This window comes from Capra hircus, chromosome 2 (genome assembly GCF_001704415.2).
Source record: "Capra hircus breed San Clemente chromosome 2, ASM170441v1, whole genome shotgun sequence".
Taxonomy (NCBI): domain Eukaryota; kingdom Metazoa; phylum Chordata; class Mammalia; order Artiodactyla; family Bovidae; genus Capra; species Capra hircus.
In genome coordinates, this window is record NC_030809.1 from 24952032 (window position 1) to 24971304 (window position 19273).

General features: G+C 43.9%; 2 protein-coding genes across 2 annotated transcripts in view; both read right to left on the reverse strand.

The window, feature by feature from the left end:
• MOGAT1 (monoacylglycerol O-acyltransferase 1) overlaps nt 1–5060 on the reverse strand; it is a 30906-nt gene extending 25846 nt beyond the window's left edge. Inside the window, exon 1 of the mRNA XM_005676609.3 lies at nt 4806–5060. Within this exon, the coding sequence (XP_005676666.1) occupies nt 4806–4899 (94 nt within the window). The 5' untranslated portion in view covers nt 4900–5060. The remainder of the gene's footprint in view (nt 1–4805) is intronic.
• Nucleotides 6577–8398, reverse strand: LOC102184853 (glycerol kinase). The gene has a single exon (XM_018038337.1). It carries the CDS (start codon nt 8396–8398, stop codon nt 6740–6742), a length of 1659 nt encoding a protein of 552 aa, XP_017893826.1. The 3' UTR covers nt 6577–6739.

Genomic DNA, 19273 nt, shown 5'->3' on the forward strand with positions numbered 1-19273 from the left:
ACAGAGGATTAACCTTCAAAATATACAAGTAGCTCATGCAGCTCAATACCAGAAAAACAAACAACCTGATCAAAAAATGAGTAGAAGACTTAAACACACGTTTCTCCAAAGAAGACAGTTCAATTCAGTCACTCAGTCGTGTCCGACTCTCTGCGACCCCATGGACTGCAGCACACCAGGCCTCCCTGTCCAAAGACAGATAGCGTAATAAACATATGCAAAGATGTTCAACATCTCTCATTAGAAAAATGGAAATCAAAACTAGAAATCAAAAGTTCTGGGGATGTAATGTATAGCATAGTGACTATAGTTAATAATATTGTATATCTGAAAGTTGCTGAGAGTAAATTTTAAAGATCTCATCATAAGAGAAAAAAATTGTAACTGTGTGGTAATGGATGTTAACTAAACTTGTGGAAATCATACTGCAACAGAGAAATCAAATCACTACGTTGTGTACCTAAAACTAATACAATGTTGTAAGATTGAAAGACAAGCACTTAACATTTATCTCAAGGAAAGAGTATTTGATTTCATGACTAAATGAAACAATTTGCTATTTTAAAAAATATATTTCAAGTGCTATTGTTAATAGTTTAAACTCATTTCCTGATGATGGAAAGAAAAAAGCATTCCAAGATCTTCATTTGGAGATTTTAAAAGACATAGTTAATAAAATTTCTGTCACCATTGAAAGGAGATATTACAACTCTTTAAAATAATTAAAATGGAAAGAAATAAGTGTTTATCCTTATCTTCCCTGTAAGAAAGGAATTGTAGGGTAAGTAATGGCCATGGATGATTAGGAAAAATTATTCCTAGTGTAAATTCTAGCTAATATGTGAAGAAAGAATGAGATAATATGAAAATTACCATTTTGTAGTCCCAAATAAAAGTTAATTTAGTCAAGGATCATTAACAGAGACTAGGTGAAACGTCAGTGGTCAATGGGGAACTTTTATCTGCAGCATGTCAATTACCAGCCCTCACATTACTTCTTACCTGGACCCACTGACCACTCTTAGACACTAATAATGGGACAACTGGACATTACATGGATCTGACATAATGCGACATGAGCACCCAGCAACACCTTGGAATAGGACTGGCAAAAACGTTTCACCTAAATCTCATTGAGGTTTTAGCTCCAACTTCTACTTTAGAAGAAATACAGAGACTGATGCTGAAGCTACAATACTTTGGCCACCTGATGTGAAGAGCCGATTCATTGGAAAAGATCCTGATGATGGGATTGAAGGCAGGAGAAGGAGACAACAGAGGATGAAATGATTGGATGCCATCACAGACTCAATAGACAGGGGTTTGAGCAAACTCCGGGAGATGGTTAAGGATAGGGAAGCCTGGCGGGCTGCAATCCATGGGGTTGCAAAGAGTTGGACACAACTGAGCGATTGAACAACAACAGAGAATTGAGGAACAAGTTAGCCCTCCAAAACAGCAGAGGAATCCTGAAGGTATCTTGCAGAACAGATAGCCTGGCTTCTTTGGTGCTTCACTGACAAAACAAATAGGGCAACACTGTTCTAAATTAAAAGATATTTAAAAATTAAAAGCAACCCAGGGGGATTTGTTTGGATTCTGATTCAAGCAACTCACCCACCAAAGTGAATTTCTGGCTCAAGTTCAGGAAAGCTGAATATTAAGTTGACTTAGATGATTTTAAGCAATCACTGTTAATTATGCCACATGTAAAACATAATTTTATAATATGTAGACTAAAGTATTTTGGATTAAAATACACAATTCACTTTAAAATAGTTTTGCAAAATAGATAAGACTAGTATAACATATTGTTAAAATAATTGTAAATCCAAGTAATGGGTATATGGGAATATACACACTTATTTCTAATTTTCTGTGTGTTTGAAATTTTTCATAATTTCCAAAATATACAATATAAAAGAATAGTACAGATGTCAAATGTGTGCAATAAATGTATTTAAATTGTCTGTCAAGACTTACAGACTTTGAGAAGGAGCTTATGGTTTGGTTACCTGCTTATGGGATGGGGATGAGTGAAGATGGAACCATAGGGCGAAAGCATAATTAGGGAGTTTGGGGTGGACATGTACACACTGCTATGTTGAAAATGGACAGGCAACAAGGTCCTACTGTATAGCACATGGAACTCTGCTCAGTGTTATGTGGCAGTCTGGATGGGGAGTTTGGGGGAGAATGGATACAAGTGTGTATGGATAAGTCCCTTCGCTGTTCACCTGAAACTCACAACACTGTTAATCAGCTACCCCAATACAAAATAAAAAGTTAAAAAAAAAAAACAAACAGCCTGTCAAGGCACTGTAGTCTGATTCAAATTAGGAGTGGTGGGCCATGTCCAATCCACTCAGATGCGGTACGTGGAGCTCTACCACTCACCTTGTGACCTTCAACAATTACTACACCTCCAAGCTCTATCTTCGGAAAATGAGCTCAGGGTAACCCCTACCTCTAGGGTTGCTGTGGGGATTTACCTACATGAGTAAATACAAATAGGAGACATGGGTGACATAGTGAAGATGTTCAAGCAGTATTTATGCCTTCCCTGGGCCTGGCACATGCTGGGTGCTCCCTCACTGAGCCTATGGACTGGGATGTGTCAGGGAGGAAGACATTTTCCCCTACCTTCCTAGGTTCTTCTGGCTGGTCTAAGAATTAAATTGACAGGAGACAGATTCATGGGAGAAAAATCAAACAAAATTTTAATAATATGGATGAAAGAGGCGGACCCAGGAAAACTTAAATAACTCGGCTGAAACCCTCACCTTAAATACCATTACCAGCTAAAGACAAAACAGGATGTTGAAGGTATGCAGGATCAGTTATGGGAGGTTACCAGGAAAAAAACAAGGGTAAGATTTTATGCAGGTATAAATCCCTCCCTTCTCCACTTGATAGGTTTCTAGAGATTTGGTCATCCTCTTTCCTATAGCAAGGGACACACGACTACAAATAGAGATTCCTCTTATAAATGTGAACATTACTTACAAAAGGGTAACTCCTGCTGGGTTTTCAGAGTTTTTTGTTTTGTCTGCTGCTTTTTAGAAAATAACCAGCTTCAAATAATTAATAAACCAAAGAAATGTATTTTAGAGTGACAAATTCTGCTTACCTATGGATGGCAATACAGACCTTTCTCAAGTAGCCACAGACATACACAAATACAAGCATCGGCAAGGGCCATGGAAGGAAAAGACAGCGGGCTATCAGAGATATGCTGACTGGTGAGTGAGGTCAGTCTCCAGGTTCAAGACATTAAACTGGACAGCAGAGTGGTTAAAGCAGGAACTCTGGGTAGAGTACTCAGGTTTGCCCCCAGCTCCTCCACCTCCTACTAACCCATGAACAATTCACTCGACCTCTTGGTTCCTTCATCTGTACAATGAGTGCAAGAAGGCACAGTCCTTACCTCACAGGGCTGTGGTGAAGATTACATGGTTAACAGTGTATGGTGCTTAGCACTGTAGAGGTAGGCAGCACGTGCCCATTGGTAGCTGGCAGAAGAGCACCTGGCACACACCGAGGCCTTGATCAGTGTAGCTATTATCTCAATGGTACTTTGACCAAGAGCAAAACAAAATATAATGCTGTCTCAACAGTCTGGCCTAGGAGGACTTAATCAGCTAAGGCTTTCAATTTTCTCTTTTAGTAAACTCAAGCTGCACTTGGGAGAATTTATTAAAAAAAAAAAAAAAAGTCCCCATGTGCAGGTTCCATTCTGAAATAAATAAATTCAAAATTCTTACGGAGAGACCATGGGCATCCTATTTTTTAAAGAAATTTCTCCAGTCATTTTAATTGCAGCCTGGGTTGAGAACCATCGATCCAAGACACTCTAAATGTAAGACAGTTCACAACTGTAACTCTACAGTGCAATGAGTTATTACTGTTACTGTGGCCTCCAGTGTACAACCCATGGTCTTAGAGCATACAAATAACTAGACTTCTGAAGCGGCTGTGTGTGTTAGTCGCTCACCCGTGTCTGAGCGGTTTGGTTTCCAATAATTCCTGTGCTCTCATACCAGCCCCCTTTACCCTGACCCCCTCAACCCCTTTACAACATCAGAACAAACATCCGGAGGAAAGGCGCACAGGTAAGCCCTCTGCCCCATCTAGTGACTGGCTCCTGTGCATTCCTACCTGGGCTTAGTTTAAGAGCCGGCTAGGACAACATTCTCCGGGGTTGAATTATTTACAGGCAGAGGCCACCCAGCTCAACTAGTATGTCGTGCATCCGCAGCAAGGTACCTTTCCGCATCCCGGAAACCTTTAACACGGAGAAGCTAACCCAGATATTTGTCCTTAGAGTGGGGAGAAGGAAGGGATCAGGTTTCAGATCCTTGGGCATTGAGTCCGTTTCCGAACCCGTAATTCAAGAAACGGGTTTGTCTACTTCGAGAGGCTTAAGTGCCATGTCTTCCAGCTTGCTTGGGTCGCGGTTCCATTTGGATGTATACATGTGTCAAAACCCATCGAGCCGTAAATCTGGGCCTTTTACTTGGGGTAAAGGTACGCCTCGATTTTTAAAAACAGCACTGGGGAAAATTAAGTCGAAAATCATTCGTTCGCTACGAGCTTCACGTGAAAGGATGAATCAAAGCGGGGAATCCCAAATTAGTTACCCACACGCCCCGTGTGACCTGCCAGATTAGGCTTACAAAGGGTGTGGGGCTGGAGGGTCTAAGGATGTCCCTGGACTTTCCGACAACGACGGTCCGGAAAGGAGCAGACGGAGCCCCAAGCACCGCGCGGTTTCGCCCGGATCTTGCGCGGCCAGGCGTCCTTACCGAACACCAGGAAGGACAGCAGCCAATACACCACCGCCGCTGTCTGCAGCCGCCGCGCCAGCGGGATGTTGAGCGGCGCAAACTCCACCTTCATGGTCCGGCGGTGGCGAGCGAAGGCCGTGGCGAGCGAAGGCTGTGCCGAGCGCGGTCGCCTAGGACCTCGTTGCTCCGCTGGGCCTGCAGGTGTGAGGCCCTCGGGCGCAGAGGAGGCGGTGACCGCCCAGGACTGGGCGCGGACTGGTCTTGGTCTTGGGTGGGAGGGCGCGCCGGGGCTGAGGCTGGGGGCTAACAAATCACGAGCGTCGGGGCTCGGGAGCAGCTGCGGCGCCCGGAGCGCATTGGCTGACTCGCCAGGGCGCGGAGGAAGGAGCGCAACGCTAGGCACAAAGGTCGGCAAGCGGGGTCAGCTGGCAACCTGTCTAAGCCCGGCAACTCGGGTTCCTGCAATTAGCCTAGAAACCCGGGGGTCTCCACCGAACCCTGACCGTTGTTCAGAGATCGATTACTGTGCGCCCGGCTTCAGCATCCGCCCTTAAACCCACCTCTTCCTCCTAAAGTGTCTGCAGCTGGCGAAGGGTTAGGCTCTCCCACCAGCTGGAGGTAGGAGCAAGAGTTGGCTTCTCTGAAGTTTGGTACCCATCTGTTTATTGGTCTGTGTCCCCCACACCACTCCCAAACTCTGGGGGACTCCTCAGCTTTGTGTCTCAGGTTCCTACACCTATCCTGGAAACCTTTCTCTTACTCATTCAATGGACATTTATTGAATACCTACCACTTGCGGGAACCAATCTGGGCGCTGAGGATACACTAGCTCATTCAGCAGTCCTGCTCTCAGTACAAATTGGGATTGGAGGGTGGGGCGGGGAGAGAACCAAGAAAAATTAACCACGCCATTGGCTGTGTAATTGCAAAGTGAAACCCTACTGTGAATGAATGAGAAGGTTCTAGGACTTAGACTGGAGGATCAGTCTCAGAAGAAGTGACCTTGACGTTAATTATAAAGGTGAATCTAACTCAAGCAAAGGGAAACACATGTGCAAAGGTCCTTTGGCTGAAACTAAAGACCAATATAATGGGAACTCAGAGAACAAGGAGATTGTAGTGAAATGACGCAAAAACAGTGGCCAAGAATCAGACCCTTGCAGGCTGTCTTTAGGGTTCAAGTCTTTACCCTAAGATTTGCCACGGAAGGATTCCATTTATGATATGTTAAATAAATGGAGTGATTCTAAATTGTGCCTCGGGCTTCCCTTGTGGCTCAGTGGTAGAGAATCTGCCTGCCCATACAGGTGACACAGGTTGGATCCCTGGGGGGGGGGGGGGGGGGTGGAGATCCCCTGGAGAAGGAAAGGGCAACCCATTCCAGTATTCTTGCCTGGGGAATCCCATGGAGAGGAGCCTAGTAGGCTAAAGTCCATGGGGTTGCAAAAGAGTCAGACACAGCTTTGCAACTAAATAACAGATTGTGCCTCATTCTGTGAGCACACACTTCTTTATAAATCTTACTGTAAAGTTGACCAACACCAAGTGGGAGGTAGCTGTCAAGTCATTGCTAGAGGGAGTTTGGAACAGGGCAAATCAACATAATTGACTACCAATCCCCCCACCATGCCCCTTTCTCCTTCAACATTTTAATAGAAAGTTGGTAAAAACAACAACACCTGAGTAGTTCAGGGGAGTAGTTTGTGACTTTTTGTATGCAAAACTTGCTGGGTTTTTTTTTTTTTTTTTTTTTCCCCCTAATTGAGAAATCACTTTTTTTTTTTTTTCTGCCCCATTTTCTTTATTTCAAGCCACAGGTCTACTTAGAGGGTCATGAAGCAAGTGGCTTATAAATAAAATCAGAGTCTATGAATAGTGTCAGCACATTAAGAGACAGAATCACTGAATTCCTCCTTAGGTCAAGATCTTTGGGATCCAGGAGTTGGTATTATTTATGGCACACCTGAGAGGTACCTGGCTCCGATTAACATTACCATGCTACTCACTACAAAAAAGCCCAAGGGTAGACTACTGAAGATGCCAGTGTCACCATTTTCTGAAGACTTAGTAGCCCAATCCATGGACTTCATCACAGCTTTCTTCCATGTGGAATAACGAATTTCGCTCTCCTTGGCGTTGATCTGAGGTTCAAACCGCTCCATTGTGACAGCTGACAAATCCTCAGGCTCAAGACTCCACACGCCGACCCCTTCTGCAGCCCCTGCTGCCATGGCAGCTCCCAAGGCAGTTGTTTCCGGCATCGAGGGCTTCACTACCGGGATATACAGAATGTCGGCTTGCAGTTGCATCAAAATTTTGTTGTTGGTCATCCCTCCGTCCACCTGCAAGTGACTGAGTGGAATTCCACAGTCGCGGTTCATGGCGTCCAGAATTTCTCGGGTTTGGAAACAAACAGCTTCTAGTGCAGCAAAAGCAATATGGCATTTATTGGTGAACTGAGTGAGCCCACAGATGATCCCTCTGGCACTGGGCTCCCAATAAGGGGCATATAGGCCTGAAAAGGCTGGGACGAAATAGCAACCATAGGAGGTACCTACTTCTTTAGCAAGTTTTTCAATTTCCTCTGAGGTCTTTATAATTCCAAGATTGTCCCTTAGCCAGCGAACAACAGCACCGGCTATAGCTACCGAACCTTCTAGCGCGTAATATACTGGTTTGTCTCTGCCGAGCTTGTAAGCCACTGTGGTCAGAAGGCCATGTTCAGAAAATACACATTTATGGCCTGTATTGCATAGTAAGAAACAGCCTGTCCCATACGTGTTTTTGGCTTGTCCATCCTGGAAGCACAGTTGTCCCACCAATGCAGCAGACTGGTCCCCCAGACACCCCGATATGGGCACACCTTCCAAAGACCCAGCTTTCATTAGGCCATAGATCTCAGAAGAACTCCGGATATTTGGAAGAATTTTCATTGGAACTGCAAAAAACTCACAGAGCTCTTTATCCCATTCCAAAGAGTGAATGTTGAAAAGCATCGTCCTGCTTGCATTTGTTACATCTGTACAATGGACACCTCCATGGGCTCCTCCTGTCAAGCTCCAAATAAGCCATGAGTCAATGGTCCCAAAAAGCGCTCTATCTTCCTCAACTGCCTTTTGAACTTTTCTCACGTTGTCAAGAAGCCAACGAAGTTTCACTGCGCTGAAGTAAGTGCTCAGTGGAAGGCCCGTCTTGGTCTTGACAAAGTTGTTGTTTACTGGAATGCTTTTACTAAGAGTCTCAACGGTAGACTGGGTTCTCAGATCGAGCCACACCACAGCATTGTATAGAGGTTCTCCAGTTAATTTGTCCCAGACTACAGTGGTTTCCCTCTGGTTACTGACACCAATAGCTTTTATGTTGGAAATATCAATATTGAGCTGTCCAAGTTTCTCACACGTTTTCTCTATACACTCATACACGGACAGCAGGATTTCCTTAGGGTCTTGTTCCACCCATCCTTCTTTAGGAAACTCTTGTTTTATTTCCACTTGATGATGACTAAGTAGTTCGGCTGTTTTTGAATTGAAAACCAAAAAGCGCGTCGAGCTGGTGCCCTGGTCCACTGCTCCCACCAACGGCCCCAAAACTGCTTTCTTCGTGGCTGCCATGAAACTAGCTTCGGTCGGCGGGCGGGCGAACGCGTCCCGTTTCCCAGGTGACGGCGGCTGGTGGGGGAGGGGAGGACGGCGAGCCCAGAGGGCCAAGAGGCGCGCAGCCTCAGAACGCATTATCTGCACCAAGCTTCTCGCCCCGCCCCTTCCACTTCTAGACTTCTTGCCTGGACCTCCCACCACTGCTACTGGGAATGTTATGAGTATACACCATGTCACACATTCTGCAAAGCCCTTCACCAAACAGAGCGCATCGTAAAGCAACCCTGTGAAATTAGCTCCTTTGTCAGTTAATGAAGGCCAGGGTCACAGTCAAGCAACTGGCAGAGTGACAATTCAGCTTTGTTTATAACGTAGGGAGGAGAGTTCTCCCTTCTTCAGTTGACCCAAACGTGGAACAAGTATTTATGCAGTACCTGCTTGGCACCAGGCATAGCCCTCGGTCCTGATAACCCAAAGGTGAATTAAGACAGGGTCGCTGAGACTGAGAATTCACACGCATCCATTCATTGACCATTTATGGAAAGGCATCCAGGTGCTAAACACTAGGTGGGGTATGGGGGTGGGCTGCATAAGAGGGGGTGAATAGAAAGGTCTCTGACTTCATAGGGCTCAGAGTCTAGTGAGAGAAGCAAAAGAAACCAAATGTGTGCTAGTGCCCTGAAAGACGCAAACAAGTTCTAGTGATGGAGGATGAACACCTAATTATTTTTTAAATAAATTTATTTATTTTAATTGAAGGCTAATTACTTTCCAATATTGTGGTGGTTTTTGCCATACATTGACATGAATCAGCCACCGGTGTACATGTGTCTCCCATCCTGAACCCCCCTCCAACCTCCCTCCCCATCCCACCTCCCTCCACATCCCATCCCTCAGGGTTGTCCCAGTGCACCGGCTTTGACGCCCTGTTTCATGCATTGGACTTGGACTGCTTCTTTCGCATATGGTAATATGCATGTTTCAGTGCTATTTTCTCAAATCATCCCACTTTGCCTTCTCCCACAGAGTCCAGAAGTCTGTTCTTTACATTTGTGTCTCTTTTGCTGTCTTGCATATAGTGTCGTGGTTACCATCTTTAACACCTAATTATTAATAGAAGAGATTGGAAGTAACAAGAGTGGAAGTAGGGAGACCCTAAGGAGGCTATTGTCAGAACAGAGGATGCTGGGTTGACCTACTGTGTTAGCAAATAGAGATGGATTTGACACAAGCTTGAGAGATATAAAGACTGATAGGTTAATTGGATTCACAATCTGTTGGTAGGCAAGACAAACGGGATACCCAGAATTCGTATTCCTAGTCATTTGGAGTTCAGTCTCCTGAATTATGCTCTTGTCACTTTCCCAGAGCCCTCAGCAGGTAGAAAAGAACTGCCATATCCCACCACAACTCATTTGAGCAAAGTAGGGACCCATGAAGGTCTATCAACACTTTAATTAGCAAATAAATCATTCATTCACTTGTTTAACATTCAACACACTTATTTTGTACATATTGTGTACATATTGTGTCCCAGGATATTGGAGCTAAATGTTTATTGGAGTTAAATGGTGAGAAAGTTTTAATTCATCAAGCTATTCAAAACAACTTTTCTGGATGAGTTTTTTTGATTTCTAGAAATAAAACTAATAGGAAAACATGAACCTTAGACATTATCTTTCTAAACTACACATTTTGTAGAATAGGGAGCTTAGGGCAGAGAGGCTGATTTGTCTGTGGCACTCTAGCTAGTTACCAGCAAGGAGTAGACCAGATGTCTCTATGACTGCACTAAAACAGATGGGGAGAAGTGATGTCCTGTAGGATCATGGGTTTCAAGCTTTGACTTTAACAGGGTTTTTTTCTTTTAAATCTTCAAATAACTCCAATTTATAAAAGAAATCAAAGTGAATCTGCTCTTGTTGGAAATGAATGGGGACCCTGACTGCCACTTTGTCAGTATCTTCCTCCTTCCCAAGGTAACTATGTTTTTAGCAAAATGAAACTAATATGATCAAATAGTTATAGAACTGAAACCATTTGGTGTCATTTTGAGGGGCTCCAAAGAGTTCTAGTACCACAGTCCTTTATGTCTCAGCACAGAAAGAATTCAGCGAGAGGCAAAGTGATGGATAAGATGGATATAGAGTAGGATGTTTGCGAGGCTTACAAGCAGGTAGGAGAGGAGGGGTGCCACACCCCCCAGAACTTACTGGGCTACGGTTTTATAATCAAAGGAGAGTGGGGAGGGGGAGAAGAACTTCTTTGTCTTTCTTTAGTAGGCATCATGCTTCCATCATCAGTTCCTACTCCAGGCTGAGAAGGGGAGTATTGTTGTCCCTACCTGTCAAGCTAGGTTCACAAATTATTGTTTTTAATATATACAGAGAGTGTGTCCTAGCTTACTGAGCCCACTGGGCAGGATGTGGGTCTCATGCCACCGTTGTATTATTGTTTGGGGGCATATCTCGTGTTTCTCTTGCATGGTCTTGTTGTTAATCAGCTCTGCTTGATTTTGTACTTAAGCAAACCTGCTTTCTCTTTTCTTTCTTCTTTAATAATTGTATTTATTTATTTTTGGCTGTGCTAGGTCTCCATTGCTGTGAAGGCTTTTCCCTAGTTGCAGTGAGCAGGAGCTACTCTCTGGTCATGGTGTGCTCGTCTTCTCATTTTTGTGGTTTCTCTTGTTGGGGAGTGCAGTCTTAGTTGCTCTGAGGCATGTGGGATCTTCCTGGACCAGGGATTCAACCCACGTCTCCTGCATTGGCCCTTGTATTCTTTCCTGCTGAGCCACCAAGGAAGCCCAAACCTACTTTCTTGAGTAATCATTAACTTAGAGGAGTCTCCCACACTCTTCCTGTTTTACAGTACCCAAATGGGATTAACTATTTAATCACCTACTTTGTCCCATTCAGAATCTCCAAGGGACTGGCAAAATGGGTTGAAAACCACTTTGTGCATGTGTGTGTGTGTCTGTGTGTGTGTGTGTGTGTGGTGGTGGTGTGCCGCGGCCAGCACAAGCAAGAGTCGCACCTGCACAGGGAGAGAACGGAGCGTCCCCGCTAAGAAAAATAAGAGAGAGAGACAAAAGATGGGGTTGAGAGGATCAGACCAAAATGGCTGATGCCTTCCTTTATTGTGCTGCAGTATATATAGGATAAAGTACGTGACTTCTGACGTTCACAAGATTGTTCTTAATCTCCAAATACAATCACAAGACCCTTACCATTGTGTACAGATCACAATAAGATAATCTATCTTCTATCAATAAGATAATCTATCTTCTATGAAATGTTGCAAGAACCAAACGTCCTGGAGCCTTAAGGGTAATAAATTCTTCAGGGGGGTGGGACAGGGAGCTTAGGAACATGCCTAAGGCTCTGCATAACGCCGAGCAGCTCCCAAGACTTAACCCTTCACGGGCAGTCCCCCGCAGCTCCCCTCTCTTTATTTTTTAAAAGCTCCATAAGATGTCGGTGTTGCAACATGTTTTTATGTATCAGAACTCTCATATGTAAAAATTCTTTAACAATGCTATGAATAAGGCAAGGTGCTAAACAAATCAATATAAACACAACAGTCAGAACCGCGCCCACAGCAATTATGCTTCGCCACAGTGAATGAAGGCTAGGGAAGTTAGAAAATAAATATTGTAAAAAATTATCAACAGTATCAGCTATGTTCAAAGTAGCTTTTGGAGAATTTTCAATATTAAGAATTTCATTATGCAACTGCAATAGATCTAGAGACACATTAGTATTAAACCATATTCCTTGTAGATGTTTTTTCACCTTATCCCACGGAAAATCAGATGCATTATAAGCCTTTTTTGTAACACAAATCCACTTATAATTAGCATGACATTGGATTTTCATGCGGAAACTAATGCTCTGAACTTGTTCTAGAACTCTAACCACATCATATAAAGCTGATAATCTATCTTCTATTTTTCTATCTATATCTTCTTGTGTTCCCAATACTTTAGTAACATTATATGACAAGGAATCTACAGTATGAGCAGCTTGAATGGATTGTGCTAAAGATACAGAAGCGGTAACAGCAGTTGCTATAAGGGTGATTAAAGATACTATACCCAGAACAATCAGGCTCACACTTCTTTCAGTGCAGCTAAGAGCCATGTTAATGCGTTGTAGTAATTCTAAAGCAGTCTCGTCATACCAAGCTTTCAGTTATTTCAACAGGTAACATTACAAAAGCAGGTTGTTTTACTATTATAACTTGTTCTTCTTTGGCAACACCTCTTATGCAATTGGTAAGTATGCAATTAGAACAATTTAAATGATAAATATTCAATGACAGTGTTATTTCCACATGGCCTTGTATCAACATGAATGCATAAGGGACACAAGCTCTGGGATATAAAAATCCCGTAACTCCTACATTACCATATTTGTTCCCACTAGTATTGGGTTGTAAATATAGACTATTGCCACGACCAAAAGCAGCCAAAAATTTCCACAGTTCTGTTTGATATACTTAAGCAGTGTTTACAGAGAAAATGGGTGGATGCTGTCCTCGATATTCAGGGAAATCAGGTGTTCCCTCAGGTGCCCAATCCCATAAAAGGGTGGCATCGGCGTTGTTGATGTTGTACACTGACGCAACCCAGGCTCGACATAAAGTCCAAGGAGTGTCTATTCCTATGCCGATGCTTAGATGTTTGTCGCAAAACGGAATGTCGCGAGGTCCGGTTCCGTCACGGTACGATCTTTTTCCGGTTTTTTCATCAATGCCAGAAATAGTCACTCGAGGATAAGATATATCAGCTGACACCTGTATACAGTGAGGATGTTGTGATAGATAAGAAAAGCACATAGGATATTGTGTAGTAAGACCATAAAAAGAGATAGTAGCTTGCTGGGGAGAAATATGAATATCTGATTTTCCTCCCAAAAGACTTGTATCATTGACATAGACAGGTACTACTTCTTTATCTCATCCTAATGATTGAATCGTAGGTGGATCGGGAATGTATGCCCAAAAAGCCGCAGCCGCCCCATTTTGTATCTGCAGCCTCTCCGGGATCTAGCGCGGCGCTTTGGCATCTTATAGCATCTAAGAGCCGTGCCACGAAGTCCTGATAAGGCTCATCAGGTCCCTGTCGGACTTTTGAGAGATCTTCTGTCTTAATACTAGAGCTAGGAAGTTTTTTCCATGCCTGTCGAGCTGCATTTGATATTTGTGCATATGCACCAGGTAAGAAGTTAAGTTGAGTATTAGTAGCCTGGAAAGCGCCTTCACCACTCAACATTTCGTAGGAGGTCTGTATGCCTTGTTGCCGATTGACATCGGCTATACGAGCACACTGTTCAAAATATTCAGATTTCCATAGTAAATAATCTCCTCCCGAAAGACAGGCCCTAGCTATTTGTTTCCAATCATTTGGGGGTAGATTTTGAGTACCCAAACTTTCTATCATAGCAATAGTGAATGGAGCGGTAGGACCGTATTGTGAGCAAGCAATTTTCAACTCTTTTAATTGTTTGAAAGGCAGCGCTTCATAAAAACGCTGGTTGTTATTTTCAAAAACAGGAAAAGCAAGAGAAAAATCGGAGACGACCTCACCAAGTCGTTGTGCTTGTTTCAATGCCTTCTGCAGCGGAGACATAATCTCAGATGGAGGAGGAGGAGGAGGCCCCGGAGGGGGATCGAGACCTGCTATAACGGAAGGAGCATAAGCAGGGGGAAGAGGCGGAGCAGAAGGAGATTTAGAGTTGCTAATGGGAAGCTTAATTCCTGAATTCTGTAAAGCAACAGTGAGGTTTCTTAAACATTCAATCAAATCATCTTTAGATGTTGACGCCCCCTTTTCTTGTGCTAAAAAACCCCAATCTTCTTGATGGTATTTACCAGCTTCTTTGTCTAATTTCGCCTCATCTGTGGATGAAAGTGAATCATCATTATCTGAAGGACGTGATAATTTAGAAAACGGAGGGTCGCCTTCAACTCCCTTGGGAACAGCATACCTGGGTTCCGGATCAGGAACATAGAGAGGATTTTCTTCCTGTTTTAATAAATTTCCTAAACGTTTTAATTCATCATTATCAAAGTCCAGGCAATCACGAATTAGTGTCCAAAAGGATAAAGTTTCAACAGGGACTTTTTCAGGGCCATGCAGAGTATAATGAGCCCGAATTTGTTCCCCTACCTTTTTCCATGTTTCTAAATTTACTGTGCCTTCTCTGGGGAACCAAGGGCAAACTTCCTCAATAAATGAAAGAAAATTGATTAATTTAGGTTTGGAAACAGTAATTCCCTATGTACAAACAATTGACGACTATGCGTCTGTCCCATATTTATACTCTCAACTATATACCTTACTACTCCTCCTCAATTTTAATTCACTTGTATACTTATATACTCACTCTTTTCAGCTAATAAGAGTAGTGGCGAGGAAAACTGTCGAAATCGAGCCCCACGTTGGGCGCCACCTGCCGCGGCCAGCACAAGCAAGAGTCGCACCTGCACAGGGAGAGAACGGAGCGTCCCCGCTAAGAAAAATAAGAGAGAGAGACAAAAGATGGGGTTGAGAGGATCAGACCAAAATGGCTGATGCCTAGCTAATCTATCTTCTATGAAATGTTGCAAGACCGAGACGTCCTGGAGCCTTAAGGGTAATAAATTCTTCAGGGGGGCGGGACAGGGAGCTTAGGAACATGCCTAAGGCTCTGCATAACGCCGAGCAGCTCCCAAGACTTAACCCTTCACGGGCAGTCCCCCGCAGTGGTGGGGTGATAGTAGTGGGTCATTTAATATTTGGAGAAATACGCAGCTTAAACAGGGCTGCAGTTAAGTAACTGTATGTGATGTTTCAACTTGACTCAGTGCTGACCAGGTTCTGTCATTGTCATGCATGTGTGCTCAATCGTGTCTGACTCTTTGAGACCTTATGGACTGTAGTCTGCCAGGCTTCTGTGTCCAGGGGATTCTCCAGGCAAGAATACTGGAGTGGGTTGCCATTTCCTTCTCCAGGGGATCTTCCTGACCCAGGGGTCTAACCTGTGTCTCTTGCATCTCCTGCACTGGCAGGAGGATTCTTTACCATTGAACCAGCATCTCCCCAGCTACTGGGTTACATGCTTCATATGCTGTGTTTGCTTTAAGCCTCATAAAGGCTCTCCAGGGTAATACTATTATCCCTTTTACCAGTAAAGGTGAAACTAATTGTTCACCTAGTAGGTAGTAGAAGTGAGTTTTTGTTGTTTGAAAATGGGTTTGTCTGTTTCTAGAGCCTGAACAAAGAACTGCCATACTAGGCTCCTCCTCAAACGATATCACAAGGAAGGAAGGGAATGTTGTTGAAACGAAGGAATAAGTCACTGAAGAGCAAGTGGAAGAATGCAGAGGGCCAAATTTGTCATAGTCTGGGTTAGGGTTAGTTATTCATTCAGTCAATAGTTATTTGCCAGTCATATTCTATGTGCTTGGCATTGGGTATATATGAGTGAATAAAACATGCATAATTTTTGAGAGGGTAATAGGCAGGAAGGCCAGGGGTCTCCAAATGGAGGAAATAGCCTGCAAGTGTCAGACATTTTGTCTCTCTTAATCGGCAGGAGGAAACAAACTAGCAATATTTTTTTCCTTCTCTATACAAATTTAAAAGGAGGTTTCTCTTAAAATTCTGTGTTGTCATAATGATACCTGGTTTCACCTGAAGTTAACCAACGCCTTTAAATGTTTATCTTAAGCTATGCTAATGTACTATGCGTTTACCCCAAACTCTGTCTTCAGTTGGTTCCACCTTTGGGCTCAGAACCTACTTGACAAACCAGTATGTTATACTCCGATATTGTTCCTCTAATCTATGTAAATGAAATTATTTGTATGGTGATCTGCCCTTCTTCAAGATTCAAGTTAATCATTTTATGGCCCAAGATAAACCATTTGGAGCCAAGATTATCCCAAAATACATCCTATGGGTGAGGGGCCTGGTGCCATTCTAAGTTCTGAGGCATTCCTTTCTTTCATTAACAGACTGCTGGTGACTATATAACATTCAGCTAAAGACTAGCAGGGGGGTGCTCTTTCTGCCCCCTTCTGATGCCTATGTCAGAAGCTTCCTCTATCTCCTTTATACTTTAATAAAACTTTGTTACACAAAAGCTCTGAGCGATCAAGCCTCATCTCTGGCCCCGGATTGAATTCTTCTCCTCAGGGGCCAAGAATCCCGGTGTCGTAATTCAACAACAACCTTTCATCTTGGAGGCTCGTCCGGGATCCTTCAGGACAAGGTAAGGATGCTTAGAGCTCTAGTTCTTTGTTCTCTTAGCGAACACGTTTTCTGCTGTGCTTTACTAATTCTACGGTGTGCTTGTGTGAATGAATGACATGCCCTGCGCGAAGCAAGTGAGGAATCCTGCTCTGCGGTTCCACGGTGATCTCATACTGCTTATGGCAAAAACCTGTCGGGGATTTCTACCGACCTGCCAAGGCCAAAAGGCACCCAATGCCTCTTTTGGGAACCGATCAGAAATGGGCAAAGCATGTGGACCAAACTCTCCTTTCTCGGTCAAACCTTTCGGTCTCTTTGACCATTTCATAACTCCTTGGAAATTAGAAGTACTAACCTAATCTATCAGATCATAGACTTTCAAGGGACTTGTGATCTATACTGTTACTGTGTACTGTGGCAAACTTGGATTGGTAGTCAAGAAAGCGCCTAGCCTCGCTAGGAATAGAAAGTTTGGAAGCTAGATGGAGCTTTAGCCCCAAGAACATCTCGGAGGTTAAAGGTTACTCAGATTGGGACTGAAGTGGGTTTTTTTCCTTTGGTAACGCTGGCTCTTAGTGGGCCAGAGGAGGCTCTCATACTAGTGTGGTGATGCTTGAAGAGAACATCCCAGCGTTATGTTCATACCAGTCTTATTGTGGTCAGGAATATACTCAGGGTTGTGCACAGGCACTCAGGTGATGAATGTTTTCCCCAGCGGTCTTAGCTTGGGAGGCATTCCGGAGGGTTACTCTGATTGCACCCCAGGTGGCATCAGAGGCAAGCAAGGTTAAAGGTGAAGAGCTGGATGTCAGGTAGAGATGCTATCAGGTCTACCCCTGGTACATCCCCACCCAGTCTCGGTGGTAGAACCGAGAGGGTCGAGACGGCGCCTGCGTTGGTAAGGGACAGACAAAGTCCGACCAGGAAGGAAAAGCTTTTGGTGTAAAGTCTGTCTACATCCCTATCTACAGCAGGGAGGGACGCCTCCAGTAGAAAAATGGCGCTGAATGCTTCTCTCTTACAGATGGGAGCTAACGATTCCAGCCTCACTCCTTTGAACTGTATCCTGAAAAACTGAGATAGGCTCGATCCCAAGGGCTTAAAGAAGGCACACCTGGTCTTCCTATGCGATACTGCGTGGCCACGGTAGGCGAACGATGGCCAGTTGGAGGGTCTCTTAAGTATGATACTGTTTTACAATTAGATCGGTTCTGTAAGGAACAAGGGAAAAGCGCTTACTTATGGAGATGAATGGCTTGGTAATGAATCAGTAGGGAAGAGGGAGGACGAGATAGCGGCCTCCCCACTGGGAATCAGGTGGTCCCAATTATAGAACCAGATTGGGACTACAACACAGCTAAAGGAAGATGGGATCAGAGTCATTTTGTCAGATGTGTTCTTGAAGGACTCAGGCAGGCACGTTCTAAGCCTTTAAACTATAGCAAATTGGCAGACATAGAACAGGAGGAGAAGGAAGCTCCTGGTAAATTCCTAGATAGACTAAGAGAAGCTCTTCGCAGATTCACTGAGATTGATCCCAAAAGTGAAAAAGAAAAAGTGATCTTAAAAGATAGATTTATCACTCAGTCGGCTCCCGATATCCGCCATAAGCTACAAAAATGAGTGTTTGGACCAAATCAGTCTTTAGATACTCTGTTAAACTGGCTCAGACGGTCTATTACAGTAGGGAATATGAGGAAAAGAAAGAAAGGCAAAGAAAGACAAAGAAAAAGGCGGAAGCCTTCGCAATGGCTATGAAAAAATGCTCTTAAGCAGCTGGAGAAAAATGCCCAGAGGGACCCAGGTGAAAAGGGATGGGCTTGCTATTACTGTGGAAAGGAGGGGTACCTCAAGTGGGATTGCCCTCAGGCAGCTAAGCCACCCCCGGCTCCATGTCCGGTCTGCAAAGGACCACACTGGAAGAGAGACTGCCCCCAGAGGCGTAGGTCTCTGGGGTCGGACTCTCAAGACAATCAGGACTGAAGGTGCCTGGGGGTCCCCACACAAGCTCCCGTCCTAATTACACCTGAGGAACCCCGGGTATTAATAATTGTGGGGGGGCCAGTCCATCGATTTCCTTTTAGATACTGGGGCAACTTACTCTGTGCTTACTGAAGCCCCTGGCCCACTTTCTTCCCGATCCGCTTCTGTAATGGGACTGTCTGGACGAGCCAAAAGGTATTATTTCAGTTATTCTTTATCTTGCAACTGGGATTCTGTGCTATTTTCACACGAGTTTCTGATCGTGCCAGAATCTCCCTCACCCCTTTTGGGGAGGGATATACTGAGCGAGGTCCATGCCTCTGTTTTTATGAATATGGAGCCCTCCCTTTCTCTCTCTTTAGTTGAACAAAATGTAAATCCTAGAGTGTGGGCTGATGGAAAATCTGTGGGTCGAGCACAAAATGCTATTCCTGTAGTTGTCAAACTCAAAGACCCGCACTTATTTCCACATAAGAAGCAGTATCCTCTGAAACCTGAGGTTAAAGAAGGGTTAAAACCCATCATTAAAACTTTAAAGGAAAAAGGACTATTAATTCCCTGTAACAGCCCTTGCAACACTCCTATTTTGGGTATAAAAAAATCAAATGGTAAATGGAGACTAGTTCAAGATTTACGTATAATAAATTAGGCTGTAGTTCTTTTACACCCTG

Coding starts and splice junctions, on each gene's coding strand:
- LOC102184853 (XM_018038337.1), bottom strand. CDS start 8,398: ATGGCAGCCACGAAGAAAGCAGTTTTGGGGCCGTTGGTGGGAGCAGTG.